Source organism: Trichomycterus rosablanca, chromosome 6 (genome assembly GCF_030014385.1).
Source record: "Trichomycterus rosablanca isolate fTriRos1 chromosome 6, fTriRos1.hap1, whole genome shotgun sequence".
NCBI classification, from domain to species: Eukaryota; Metazoa; Chordata; class Actinopteri; order Siluriformes; family Trichomycteridae; genus Trichomycterus; species Trichomycterus rosablanca.
The window spans coordinates 16664842-16679614 of record NC_085993.1 but is presented as its reverse complement, the minus strand read 5'-3'; the positions used below and the strand labels follow the sequence as shown (position 1 = coordinate 16679614).

Below are 14773 nucleotides of genomic sequence, written 5' to 3'. Positions count from 1 at the left end.
TTTTGCACCAAAATATGGTCACCCTAGCTTTTATATACAGATCGCAATACAGGCTTGCAAGGTACCTGGCTAAAGTCAAAACATATAGATTTACAAATGTACGGAAATGTACACTTGGAGTTAAGCAAACGGAAATAAAAAAAAAGCACAAATAAATGGGAATTTTAAAAAAAGCATTTAAGTCCAGAAATATATTAAAACTTTTAATTATTAAAAGAAGAAGTTAAAAGTGTGGAGTAAAATGTTGTGAACGCTACAAATTCCTCCTAATGTGTTGGAGAGGCGGCACGGTGGGTAGCACCATCGCCTCACAGCTAGAAGGTCCTGGGTTCGCTCCCTAGGTGGGGCGGTCCGGGTCCTTTCTGTGTGGAGTTTGTATGTTCTCCCCGTGTCTGCTTGGGTTTCCTCCCCCAGTCCAAAGACATGCAGTCAGTTGAATTGGAGACACTGGATTGCCCTATAGGTGAATGGGTGTGTGTATGTGTGTGTGTGTCTGCTCTGCGATGGACTGGCGCACCGTCCAGGGTGTTACTGTGTGCCTTGCGCCCATTGAAAAGCTGGGATAGGCTCAAGGCCACCCCGCAACCCAAATTGGATAATCGGTTAAGAAAGTGAGTGACTTTAAAAGTGTGAAGTAAAATGTTGTGAACGCTACAGATTCCTCCTCATACGTTGGAGGGGCGGCACGGTGGCTCAGTGGGTAGCACTGTCACCTCACAGCAACAGGGTCCTGGGTTTGATCCCCAGGTGGGGCAGTTCGGGTGGAGTTTGCATGTTCTCCCAGTATCTCCGTGGGTTTCCTCCGGGAGCTCCGGACATGCAAGTGAGGTGAACTGGAGATACAAAATTGTCATTAAAACTTGTGAACTGATTAATCTTGTGTAACGAGTAGCTACCGTTTCTGTCATGAATGTAACCAAAGTGTGTAAAACATGACGTTAAAATCCTAATAAATAAATTAAATAAAATAATAACATACGTTGGAGTAAAGTGAGTCTCCACACACACGGTGGCGCTGTGAGACTAATCACCATAGCGACAACAGCATCTCGCTTTCTCTCTCAAAAGAGGTTCAGTTACACGCTGACGTTTAACAGTGAACTATACAGAGCTTCTTTTATCGAGAGTCGAATATCTTCAGCACATTTAGGAGATATTTTACCCCAAACGTCCTCATGGTAAAGGTAAACACGCTTTATGGTTGTTATTTCTTAAACAAATACAGGTCTACATTGTAGTGCATTATATTGTGTAAGTTTTATTGTTGAGCTGTTTTAGCCAACTGGCTAGCGCGAGCTATTTGTTTAGCTTGTTAGCTAGTCGATGTGGCGCTGCCGTGTATGTAAAAAAAAAAACCCCATTGTTTAAATGGTAAGTGTGTAAAAACGTGTGTGCATGGAAACATTTGTATCATTTCTAAATGATACCTGGTGTTAAACTAAAACTAGTAAAAGCATTTAATGTACTGCTACACCGCTGCTAACCGGTAAAACAACATGGCGTCGGTCTCTTCGGTTCTGACGGAACTCGTTTCGGTTTGGTCAGTTCACTTTAAAACGCACATTTGTTTCAAGACTAAACAATGGAGGTCACGCAGTTTTCACCCGTGAGCTCTTTTTTTAAACCTCAGTCACGTCGGTGTGTCCAAAGCGTCTGAAATTACGATTAATACGATGTTATTTCGATGACAAAATGGCCGACGGTTTGCAGAGAGCTGTGAAGAGGATTGAACGCTGGTTATTTATTTTCGCACCCGCTCATTGAACCGGTGATGGAACTACAAACGCTTTCAGTCTGCATTTCGCTGGATTTTGTTCTACGCTGGATTTTGTCTAATATTCGACTTTTAAGAGTTTAGTTTATTTATTAATTAATTAGGATTTTAACGTCATGTTTTCCAAACTTTGGTTACATTCATGATAGAACCGGTAGTCAGTCGTTACACAAGATTGATCGAACACAGTCCTGGACAATTTTGAATCTCCATTTCACCTCACTTCCATGTCTTTGGACTGTGGGAGGAAACCGGAGCCCCGAAGGAAACCAACAGACACGAGGAGAACATGCAAACTGCACATAGAAAGGACCGCGCCACCAGGGGATCGAACCCAGGACCTTCTTGCTGTGAGGCGACAGTGCTACCCACTGAGCCACCGTTTCTCAATCTTTTTAATCATTTTAAGGGAGGCTGTAGCTTGTTTTATGGATGCTTGAAGAAATTGTACTAGCTCACACGCTTCCAGTTCTGGTAACCTGGATTTTAAGTAACTCCAACCGGTCCCCATCTACGTCCTCGAAAACCACTGGTTTTTCCCACTAACCAACAAATTCCATTCTTTACGGATGGACTGGGAGGTCAGCGTGTCTTAACAAACAAATATACCTCATTTATTTATCTATAATAATAGAATTCTTCAACGCAAACATGACATGATTGCAAAATTAAGTTTTGCATTTTTCAGGGAGTCCCCCTCCATTTCAGCAAAGTGTCAAGGATGGACTGTGGCACTTGGAACGTTTTTTCTTTAGCATTACTTACCACCTAGTCAATTTTGAATGAATTTTCCAAGTATTTGCTATTTGAATTTGCTGGTGATCTGCTTGTTACTTCAAGAAAAGCAATTGCTTTCACTCTCTGGCTCTGAGCAGGTATGTATGTAGAGAAATCCAACTAAACTGTCACTGAGTACTAGAATAATTTAACCTTTATTTTGCACGGCATTCAAATCGCAGAAAAGCATTTTCATCTGTTATGTATTTATAGAAGCAAGACCGGTGCAAAGCAAATGACTCCTAGGCAACTAATGAGTAGTGGTTAATCATTTGTGGAGTGGTTATGTGGCCACCAAGCTACTCACTGATTAGTCTGCTACAACTTGTGATTCTCTTATCCATCAATTTGAAAATAATTTTGCCTCACACAGATTTATTATTGCTGCACATACACATAAATGCTCCAGTGCATTTAAATTGATTAAATGCACTGGTACAGCATCGTATAAGCTTTTAGTAAGACTTCAGTGCTGATTTGGAATTAAATGATCATTCAAAAAACATAACTGCAAATCTTAAAAGACTTTACCATAGAAAAGACTTGTACTACTTGTCTGCATGCACTTTGGTTTGTGCAATAAACCTGCTTGTGATTTAGCAACACGCCCTCAGAGTGGCCCAATTTGGGACAAGTTAGCATTTCACTGCAGTGTGAATGTATTGTTAATGTAAATGTGTATTTAAAATAATTTTTAGTTCATTGATACATTTGGTCTGTTTGACCATTAAGGATTTATTTTTTCCAGGGCTCGACAGTTAAGAGTAAAAAATGTGCATGCTCTGTTTTTATTTTGAACTAACAATGAAGAATTCATTTTGTGAAGCACAGCTTTACTTTTTATTATATTGTTATAATATTATATTTGTCTTCTTTAAAAGCTCTGCTCAGTTTCTGAATGGCAGACAATGTTGTTTTTGTTTGCTTAACCCTAAAACTGTATTGCATTTTGGTTTAATTCCTTCTCTTATCTGCTGCTTCTTATCTACCTCTCTGTTTCTTCAAAATCAAACAAGTCAATCTAAAGTTTGAGGTGTTCAAATGGCACAAGTGTAATTTGTGACTAGGGAAAAGTCCTGTAGACACTAGTGACACTAAGGTCCTGTTTATGTTTGTTTGGTTCCCTTGGTTCGAAACAAACAAGAAAATAATACATTGTTACATTTTTGTCCTGGTTTGCTTAGTGTTCACTCACATGTAAACAAAAAAAAAAAAGTAAAGTATGACATTGTGCGAGCCACACTGGGCTTAATGCACTTATTGGGGCTGTGTATACTTGTTGGTATTTTTACCAAGTGGAAACCAGAAACTTTTCTGTTGCGCACGTTATCGAAGGTACTTGAAGGTGTTTCTTCATTGTGTGTTTATGGTTGCATTTTGTGACATTCAGTGTTTGGTTCAGTTGAATGCCTTTGTTTCGTATTGGGATCATACCTGAAACAAATCGCACCAGTATAAATAAAATTGTTTGCCAATCATGAACGCCCAACAGTAGAATATTTTTGTTTAATATTTCTTTTCACTTAAGAGGGATTTTGCAGACACATTTAAACTATATCTAGTACACAGGGTTTGCATATCACAATCTCAATAACCTAGAGTAACTTTGTTTACTATATGTTATTGAGATTGTGATATGCAAATCCTTTGTGCATTAGATACAGTTCAAATGGTAAATAAAACTACTTACTTACTGGGGTCTTCCATCACAAAAATCTAAAAAAAATAATAAAAAAACTACTTGCACTGTCGAGCCCTGTTGACATTTTTATTTTATTCAAATGTTATTGTATTGAATTTCATTTCAAATTTTGAAAGCTATTTTTATGTCCAGGCATTTGATCTGTGGAATTTTTCTCTTCTTCCTCCATGTTGATGCCCTGACATTTTCAGGACCCTGGTGGGAAAATTAAATCGTTAAAAGAAATAAAAAAAAATTAATCGCATACAATATCACCTGCAAGTTCATCCTGAGCAAGTGTCCGCTAAGAGCCGAAGTTAAATGCGTCATGTCGCACAGAAGAAGCCGAAGTGGATCTCCTCCATCTTACTCCACCCACAGCAATGACCCCCGTGATCTGGAAAGAAGGATTTTTGTCGGCAATTTACCCACTTCACATATGGAGAAGAAGGATTTGGTAGAGCTGTTCAGGCCATATGGAAAAATACAGGGTTAGTAGCCATTATACATCTCCAAGTCTTAATTTCATAGGCTGAAGCATAATATTTGCTGTTTAAATTTGATACTAAGGCTACTGATGAAAACGGACAACCTCAGCTTAAGCATCAAAATAATTTGGGTTGGGCAGTGTAAATAAGGAACATGTGGACCAAATTCCACCACCCAGAGTCATATTTTCCTGCGAAACTGTTCCTTTTGCAGCCTTGTCCTTGCTTCGTGGATATGGATTTGTGCAGTTTGAAAGGCCAGAAGATGCAAACGCAGCTGCAGCTGGACATAGTGGTCGGCTTTATAGAGGTTATAAACTAGGTAAGACCTGATTGGTGCATAAACTAGAATGTGTTTAGCATTGTTTGTTGACAGACTGTTAGTTTGTGCTGACAGTTTAAGTGTGTGAAAGTAAAATTTTTTGGTAATTACTAAAAGTCAGCTTTTTTAAAAATCTATTTGGTAAGGTACTAGAGTAGTAAAATGAAGGTTGCCAATTTAAACCCCACCACCAGCAAGTTGCAACTATTGGGCCCCTAAACAAGGCCCTTAACTTGCAGTTGCTCAAATGTATTTAGTCAGAATTGTTCCGTGTGACAACTCCTAAATGGCAAAAAATGTAAAAAAAATAAATAAAAATAAAGGGTAAATGTAAAATCCTGTTCATTATTTCTTGGCAAGCCTGCTGCAGTTTGTATCATTTTTAATAAAAAAAACAACAGATGTTTTATGCATTGTCCTCCTAAACCAGATCATAAGCATGGAAGCTATTTTGCATCAGTGTGCACAACTGATGCTCTGTGTGACTTTGACGTGCATTGGTGCACTTTGACAATGTTTCGCATGAGTGCTTTGCAGCACAGCATTGCAGAACAAAGATATGCTCTGTTCCATCCGGCATTATTTTAAGGTATATGCTGTGGAGCAGGGTTTATTAAAACGGTCTGCTAACTGTGACGGCATCACTGAATACTGGCTTCCATCGAAAAGATTCCTGTACATTCTGCTAGGATTAAATGGTTAAGGAGTTATTGCTTCCCGTACATTAATGTGACAACGGTAATATTTTTAATTAGGTGGCTCTCTGCCAATTTCTGTTTTTTGACTGCTTATTTGTACCAGAGTAGAGAAATGTTTAATTTTAAATATAAACAAAGCAGTTTCTCTCAAGTCAGTTACAGATACATGTTACAGCTTAGTAAGACCAAACAGAATAAATGATACATGGATGTCTGCTGTTAGACAGTATTTGCGGTCATATTACCCAGTTCTGTTATTTCTGATATTTTCTTCTTTCTTTTTTTGACTGTTAAATTTGAGACATGACATTTCCATATGTTCCAAAAGGCTTGAATAACACACTGGTATAAATAAAAGGAATTGGCTTAATAGAGAAAAATGCCTAGTTCAAGAAAGCATAAAGTATGAATTGTCTAAATCCTTTATTTGTGATATGCACATCATAGCACAGATAGTGGTGACTAAAGAAACCTCACAGGCACTAAATGATCTATTCACAAACAAGCTATATAAAACTGTGTATTTTTCTTGACTGTACACACAACTAAACAATGTCCCCTGCACTTAAACAAAGTCATTTGTGGTTATATATTTAAGTTATGATTCTGATGTGGCTGTGTGTTTTATCTACTCTTTCTTCTGATGTGGCTTAAAGCAATTATTCTTGCAATGCAATTGCTAACTCTGCTTAAAGGCCAAAGGCTGAACTTTAAAACACCATAAAGGCATCAGTGACAGTGTTCAAACATTAAGGGGAAGCAACCTGCAATACCTAATGCACCCAATTATAGTAAACTTCAGAGGTGTTTTTAGCGATAGTATTTCAATAAGTATAAATGTGAAATCTTAAATGTTCTTAGTACTAAACAATTTTTAGTTTGCAAGCCTAAAATATTGCCATTGTCAAATATATTGTCAAATCTTGGACTTTGTACTGTACAGTGTTATAAAAAGTGTGCTTAAAATATAACCATGTTCCTAACTGTTAGATAAAATATTATTTTGTTGTGTCAATTTGAGGCTTACTTTATCATCATTATCTGTATTTATTACATTTCCCCTAAAAATACAAAGTTGCCTTTTAGCCTTAGTAAGACCTCACCTAGTTTTAAGGTATTTTGGGGCAATTGATGTGTTGAAACTTTGGACTGGTCTGTTTTCAGATGTAAATATGGCAGCAGAGAGACAACGGAAACCCAGGTCAAGTCCTCCCCGCAGGTAAAGTATTGTCAGGAGTCTAATGAAGAGTTTAGTGACGTGTTGCTGGTAAACATTTTCTTTTCCTCTTCAAGACATTTGCATTTCGGGACATCAGCAGCAAGAAGTGATGGAACATGCACTAAATTCGATGGCTTTTATCTTGAGAATGTGTCCCTTTCTTTTAAGGGTATTTTTCTCCCGAGAACTTAATTAAATAAAGTTGAAAGGCCAATCTGAGACTATTTTCTTTGGTGTCATTGTCTCCTCAGTGTTATTCCCTTCAAACAGCGTTTTACAAATTATTTACTCTCGGTAACACACAATGTTCACTTTGTTGCCTATTATTTCTTACAAACAACCAATCGATTGAGGCCTGTGTAATGTTAAATAGGTTCGCTCTAAATGCAGTATATGTAATTCAGGACTGTGTAGCGTCTAGACCAGCTGTGAGCTTTTACATGAAATTAGAAGAATTTGCTTGATATTTCAAGAGCAATCACATCATTCCACACTGTGTATGACCTATTTAGTTTTAAATGAATGTTGCTTTCTTTACTATTAGATGGATTTATTGGTTTTTATTCTGTGTGACCAACTTGGACTTGTTCTTAACAAATTAGTTAACAGACTTAAGTGATTTCACAAAAATATAAGACACAACTGGGTGCATTACCATTTATTGGTATTATGTTTTTCTTTCTTTATTTGGACATCTGTTTGTTTAAAGGTTTAAGTTTTTGTTTTCTGCACGCCGTCAGGTATCAATCTTCTAACAGCACTTTTAACTCGTACCAACCTGGAAGTTTTCTTTTTGTTGACCACATTTTAGTCTTAAACAATTTGCCCAGCAATTCTAAGTAATCAGTAGTTTGTTTTAATTCATAAGATAATTTAGAATTTCAGCCTGCTAGTTTTAAATCATCTCTGTGTTTATCTGACATAGCTTCAAATCAGTTCCATTATTATTGACGGCCATGTTGGTGTCACTGTCCTGCTTGCGTTTTATAATTTCCCCCTTCCATTTTTTTTTCTGCAAATTTAGGTCTCCTGCTTATGGGGATGGCAGGGAGCCCCGTCCCCACTCTCGATCCCCAGTTCACAGACGGGACTCTCGAGAACGTCGAGACAGCAGAGACGTGAGGGATCGCGGTCGAGAACCTCGGGCTGGAGCTCCACGGGCCCCTGTTGATGCACGTTTCAGAGGTGCAGATGGAAGAGATAAAGACCCACGAGATGCTACTTACAGGTAGCTGACTTAAATAAAAACAAAAATATTTTTAATAATTCAACATTTAATTGAGGTACATTTTATTTCAAAAAGCCCTATTTTTTTATTGTTAAAAAGGATAAAGAAGGCATGGCCATTTGAGGAAACCAAAAGTATATTATTAATAATTACATATCTGATCCTGTTTTTGTAACCCATTTCTACTTTTTTAAATAATTTTTATTTGTCCGGTTTTAGCAAATTACTGACTCGCTGATTGGTTTTAAGGTTGAAATATATGTGCTTTAAGCAGTCAACATATATATGGTGTACTGACTCGTGTTTTTAAATGATATAAACAGTGCATAGAAACAACGCTGAATTAGAACTTTTAATACAGCAGTCTCAAAGTCTCTTGTTTTATTTTTTGCACAGAAGTGATGGCTATGATCGTGGTTATCGCGGTGAACATGAACCCTATCTAAGAGGAAACCCTAAAAAAGAGGAACAGTACCCAGAACGCTTTAGGGAGCCATTGACTGGAAGAAGAGAACCAGAAGGTCAGCCTGCTCACAACTTCTTTATTAGTAGTGGTGGTCATGAATTGTTTTTTTCCAGTCTTTCCTGAGTAACAATTGTTAATAATGATGTGTAGGTGAGCGGATACCACCGGAGGAGCAGAGGAGAAATGAGCTGTACCGCCAGTACTATGAAGAGCTGCAGAGACGATATGACGCTGAAAGACCTGTGGACTGCTCTGTCGTTGTGGTCAACAAGCTACAGAAGTAAGTGCTTTAACTGGTGTGCTTTTAAATACACAGCAATCACATCTCTTTTATGAATGTTTTGTTTGTGCTTTTTACATATTAGATAAAATAACTGCAAAATGGGAGTTTAAATAAATCAACAATATTTATAACCCATATTACAACCCACAAAATCCCATCTCCCCCAACCCACACACCTACTCTAATCTTCACCCTGTCCAGAAAAGGGCATGCATGTGACATGTTTATATAAATGTCCTTATTTTCAATCAGGTTTTTGCAGGAAGTATCATGCCTGTTTTAGGGGCAGTTAATTATTTAAGCACCATCAGCCCTAGTTGAAATAATTATAAAAAACATGGTCAAAGCTACTTTTTCATTCAGAATACTCCTTTGAAACAATGTCTGTGGCTAGTGATCTAAGCTTTTTGTAGCAAATGTAAGTGTATGTGAACTAGCTTTCTGAGCAATTCATTTTCCACATAAGCAGTCTTAGTTTTGTTCATAATTGTTGGGAATTACATTAACAACTTTAACTAATGGAGAAGCACACCATTCTATTATGCTACCCCACCTTGAGGTTGGAATCCCAGCGAATCCATTGGCTCATTGGCTCATTGGGTGTCTACGTGGTCATGATTGGCAAGGCCTGGGGAGGAGGGGTAGTGACCAAAGCCCTGAGATAGTTAGGTCCCTAGTCCAGGGTATTGCTGACTTGTGTGTGTTTTTATTGTAGAACAGGACCAGCTGCAACCATTACCAGAAATGGAGAAATTAGAGAATTAGTTTAATGCATCATTTTTGGTTATCAACTAATAGATTAAACAGTCATATCAGAGACATGAACATTAGCACTGCACAGTCTGCCAGTCTGGTGGGTTTACAGGAGGGCACAAATTGTACTCTGTAGTTCTAAGAATGTCTTATGTTATTAGTTTACATGCATCATTTCTCTGTTTTATCCTTCTGTAGAGAATATGCAGAAACAGTGGGCAGGAAGGTGCGAGATCTGGGCATGGTGGTGGACCTTATCTTTCTCAACACAGAGATGTCTTTAACTCAGGCTTTGGAGGATCTGAGCCGGGCTCACACGCCCTTCGCCGTAGTCATTACCCAGCAGCATGAAGTACATCGCTCCTGCACAGTAAACATCCTTTTTGGCACGGCACAAGGTACAAAAGCATTGCAGCTTAATAATTGTACATTTGTTTCAAAGTGTTATTAACAGTAGTTTATGTTGTTCATTATTTAATCCTGCATTAAATTGCTTCTTTTTTTTTTAATTAAAGCTAAATCCAAAACCCCTTTTTGCTTGTGTCCTAGAACACAGGAACATGCCCATAGAGGATGCCATGCTCCTTGTGGCTCACAACTACGACTCCTTCAAGGTGGAAAACCGGGCCAAAGAGCGAGATGAGATCTCTAGAAAAGCTGCCAAGATGGCTGATGATGTTTTGATAAGGGAGCTAGACAGAGAAGATCATCCAGTCTCCTTACTAACTGTCGTTACTTTGCTTTCCGAGGGGAGGTATGAACAAACAAAATGCACTTTTAATTAAGGAATAGATTGTCGGTTTCAGTCTAAGAGCAGCTTCATCACATCTCTTTAGACATACAGTAGCTTCTACATAAATAAATGATTGTTATAGATCATCTAGGAATAAATATTGATATGCTTAATGTTTATTTAGCAATAGTCTTTAACAAAATGTCATTTTGTTTAGACAGCAAACAACCAAGCTTTGCATGTAACCTGTAGAAGAGTAGTGTAAGGCACATTTTTGCTGACTTATTAGCAGGTAGGTTTTCATCATCTGGTGTACTATTTATGAGTAGGGCCTTACTAAATTAACAGGAAAATGTGCTTATATTCCCGGACCTCGTTTTTCAGCACACAATTCACATTTTTATTAAAGAAATCATTAAATAACACTCATAAATAAAGTGATAGAAATGGAAGCTACAATACACAGCACAGCTTACTTTAATAGTTTAAAATTCTCTTCCATGTTTTGACATACCACCTCTCTGTCCACAGAATTGGTTGGGAGTTTTCCATACTCAATTACCCGAGTAGTCTTTTAGCTGCTTTAGACTTCAACACTATGCACATTTTGGCTTACCGATTACTAACTGAATAGCCATAACACTGCTAGTGTAACAAACTTGTCTGTGGTGTAGTATGCTGACAATGTTTGATGTATGTGTTTATGTATCGAGTGCATTTTGTCCCTTTGGGGATTCCATAATCAATGTCAAATTGTGCTTCTCTACACACGTGATCATCTCCCTGTAGTCTGTGCTGTGCCTCGAAAGAATAAGTATTATGCTCCCAAAAGTTTGTTTATGTACTAAACTCAAACCTTAAATTTTGAATTTCACAGCAATTTGCATATTACAAGAGAACGATTCGTGGCGCAATTTTCATGGCCGTGAATTGGGTAGGGCTTTAATTATGAGCAAATGTTTACAACAAAACGATTGTATTGCTTATGACTTGCTTAATTTTGTTTTAGCCTTTTGTGACTTATGCAATACATATTGTTTACTTGTCTGGTGACCGCGTTCATATGATACGCAGCAAATTAATTACCTTTGGGCCTTATAGTCTTGTATAATTTGTGTGCTGACTTCACATAAAAGCTCTGAAGTGCATATGCACTCATCTTGTGGAAAGCCCATTTGTGTTCACGGTGTTCTAGCCAGAACTTGATATTAATGCCTGTGGTTTTGGAATGAGATGTCCAAGTTCATGGTCAGATGTTCACATCATTTTGGAAGTTTTTGTATGTGTATTAGCCTTATGTTGTTTTAAATAATTCTACTGTTTCTTGTCTTAGGTTGTTAACTCATCAAGAGTTAACAGGGCTTATTAACTACCTGCAAGACAAGCGAGATCGTCTGGTCCGAGGCAGCACAGACTCCCGTCTTGGTAAGTTTCAAATGCATGTGGTTCAGTTTGCCATGTCACTAGGTTTAGTGACATGATTCAGGGTTAGCTCATGTAATCATTTATATGGTATTTCCCTTGAAAGCCGTAACATCCAGTACAGTATTATTATTATTTTTTTTGCCCAGTATCAGGTTATTTTGCTTGGCAGCAGTTTTGCTTATAACCAGTGCCTTTAACAGACAATGTACCACACAATGTACAACACTGAATTTCACTGTGTATACTTGGATCTAAAACTGTTTACTGAATATTTAACCAATGCCAGGTGGAGCACACTTTATAGCTGTCATTAATAGTGAGATGCGTTTGAGCTGCAGCTCATCCAGTGGGTTTTCCCTGCATAATAAACCCAATATCCAGAGATCCTTTCTGTTCATCCAGTAAATTGCTTTTTTCCCTTTTTGAACATATTAAGGGTGGCACGCATGGCTGGATTACTGACCGGGCCAGTGGGGCCAGCGCCCAGGGGCCCTTGAGGTCAGGGGGCCCCGGGGGGGCCCTGGGCCAAAACATTTTGCGATGCCTATCAACATTTATGATACAATATATTTTTTATTTCTGAGGGCCCTCCATTTTAAGGATCCTCTGACTATTAGGGACTTTGACCCCAGGGCCTCTTGGGGGCCCTAGCCATGCTTTTGGGGCCCCTAGCCATGCTTTTGGGCCCTAGCCATGCTTTTGGGGGCCCTAGCCATGCTTTTGGGCCCCTTATGAAAATGGATGAGGCGTTGTGGCACTGCTCTGATTTCGACTTCTGGCTATTAGGGGTCCTAGGAAAGAGGGGGGCATATTTTTAGAGGGCCCTGGTTATGAGAGCCCCTACCAGGGGGCCCTAGAGAAGAGCAGCTCTTTGCCCAGGGGCCCAGACTATCCTTAATCTGTCCTTGGTGGCACGGTGACTGAGCAAGAAGGTCCTGGGTTCGATCCTCAGGTGGGGCGGTCCAGGTCCTTTCTGTGTGGAGTTTGCATGTTCTCCCTGGGTCTTAGTGGGTTTCCTTCCACAGTGCAAAGACATGCTAGTGAGGTAAATCGGAGATACAAAATTGTCCAGGACTGTGTTTGACATAAAGCATGTGAACTGATGAATCCTGTGTAATGAGTAACTACCTGTCCTGTCATGAATGTAACCAAAGTGTGTAAAACATGACATCCCAATAAATAAATGAATAAATCAAAGGCTTTACACACTGACTGGGCAACATGTAAGTTATGAAACTAGCAGGTTGGATGTATTTGCTTATTTTATTCTGCTCCCATATTTAGGGGTTGCCACAGCAGGTCATTCTGGTCTGCATACCTGTTTTGGCAGTTTTTATGCCAGCTGCCCCTCCTGATGCAAGCTCCTTTTTTATATGTGGTTGGGTTTAGTACTGAGAGAGCAGTGACAAGTGAAACCCATGTTGGTTAAGAAGGGCAGCAGGTTATCACCATGTGTGCAGCCCTTGGCCACTTTTCTCTGGCTGTTAACAAACTTCCATATCAAGAAGTTAAAATTGTTTGTATCTGTACTTTTTCTCATTTTCACTGGCTTCCCTGGAAAATGTAGTATCAGTGCATTCCTGAGAGCAGTGTCATTGGGAAGCATGTTTTTGTTTGTCAAAAAGATATAGACTAACTTCATCTTTTTATTTGTGCAGGGCCACGTTCATCCTCTGCATCAACAGCTCTTGTTCAACCCACTCAAGCCCTCACTTCTACACACTCCATCAACACTTCCCACCTTTTGCCAGACTCCACACCCACCACCAATCAACAGCAGGAACTCCAGGCTAAAATACTAAGTTTGTTTAACAGTGGCACAGGTTCCTCAATGACTCAGAGTTTAACGTCTGCCCCACAGTCTCAGGGCTATGGATCCACACAGACTACTAGCCTCCCAGGCTCCTCTCTATCCAACTCGATCTTGCCCACTCATGATTCTCAGAGCCTGATGAATTCCCAAGTGGGCGGTCAAGCCACTGGAAATCGAATGTCTGCACCACAGGGTCCTCGGAGAGCTTCTGGAAATAACTTTGACCACCCCAGCTTGCAAAAAGCCATTGACACGCTCATCCAGAGTGGCCCGGCAATTAGTCAACTTGTCAACTCGACTAGTCAACGAGTGGGTCAGGGGATGAGCCAGAGTATGGGTCAGGGAATGAATCAGGGAATGGGGCATGGGATGAACCAGGGCATGGGTCAAGGAATGAGTCAGGGCATGAACCAGGGGAGGGGTCAGGGAATGGGACAGGGGGCAGGGCAGGGAATGAGCCAGGGGATGGGACAAGGAGCCGGGCAGGGAATGAACCAAGGGAGGGGGCAAGGTTTTAGTCAAGGAATGGGACATGGATTGGGGCAGGGAATGGGTCAAGGCTATAGTCAGGGTTTGGGTCAAGGAATGGGCCAAACATCCCAATACCCTCGTCATTATTGAAGAGTTAATACTAATTATAGTTTAACTTCTTACACACGGTTTTCCCCTCATTTGTAAATGTTTTAGGTTTTGTTTTTACTTTGCATATGTAATGTCGTTTATTTCCTGGACCTCCTCAAAGATGGTTACTTAGTTTTTTTCACACTATAATGTTGGATATAAATTGTTTAATGGATCTGTGATGATTGTTTTGAATAGTTCTCTGAAGATACTTCATAAAAAAAAATTGCCATTTGTACATACTGAATCATGATTCAATAAACACATTTTTACAATTTGTTGTGTGTAAAACTGAGGGTAAATAGATGGTAACTTTCCAAGGTGGATATTAGCAACTAGATTTGAATTTTATCTAAATTGGTATCCAGCTTTCTTCCATAAGCAAACAGCAAATTTTTACAGTTTTGGTATTTTCAGATTAGTTTGTTTTAAGTGTTTGGAACAATCACGCACTTTATTTTTTAGATTATGATTGTTTTTAAAGAAAGCTTC

General features: G+C 39.1%; 1 protein-coding gene across 3 annotated transcripts; it reads left to right on the top strand.

Annotated features, from left to right (window-relative positions):
- Positions 1 to 1101: 1101 nt before the first annotated feature.
- On the top strand, positions 1102 to 14548 carry ncoa5 (nuclear receptor coactivator 5). 3 transcript variants are annotated; one of them, XM_062997497.1, is made up of 11 exons: positions 1102 to 1184; positions 4445 to 4723; positions 4935 to 5042; positions 6905 to 6959; positions 7984 to 8187; positions 8587 to 8708; positions 8804 to 8933; positions 9888 to 10087; positions 10239 to 10443; positions 11756 to 11847; positions 13506 to 14548. In XM_062997497.1, the coding sequence occupies exons 2-11, from the start codon at positions 4561 to 4563 to the stop codon at positions 14279 to 14281; spliced, it is 2055 nt and encodes a 684-aa protein (XP_062853567.1). In that variant the 5' UTR covers positions 1102 to 1184; positions 4445 to 4560; the 3' UTR covers positions 14282 to 14548. The 3 variants fall into 3 exon arrangements, with proteins under 3 accessions (XP_062853567.1, XP_062853566.1, XP_062853568.1); XM_062997496.1 differs by having other exon boundaries at positions 8584 to 8708; XM_062997498.1 differs by lacking the exons at positions 1102 to 1184; positions 4445 to 4723 and having other exon boundaries at positions 5017 to 5042; positions 7034 to 8187; positions 8584 to 8708.
- Positions 14549 to 14773: the final 225 nt, after the last annotated feature.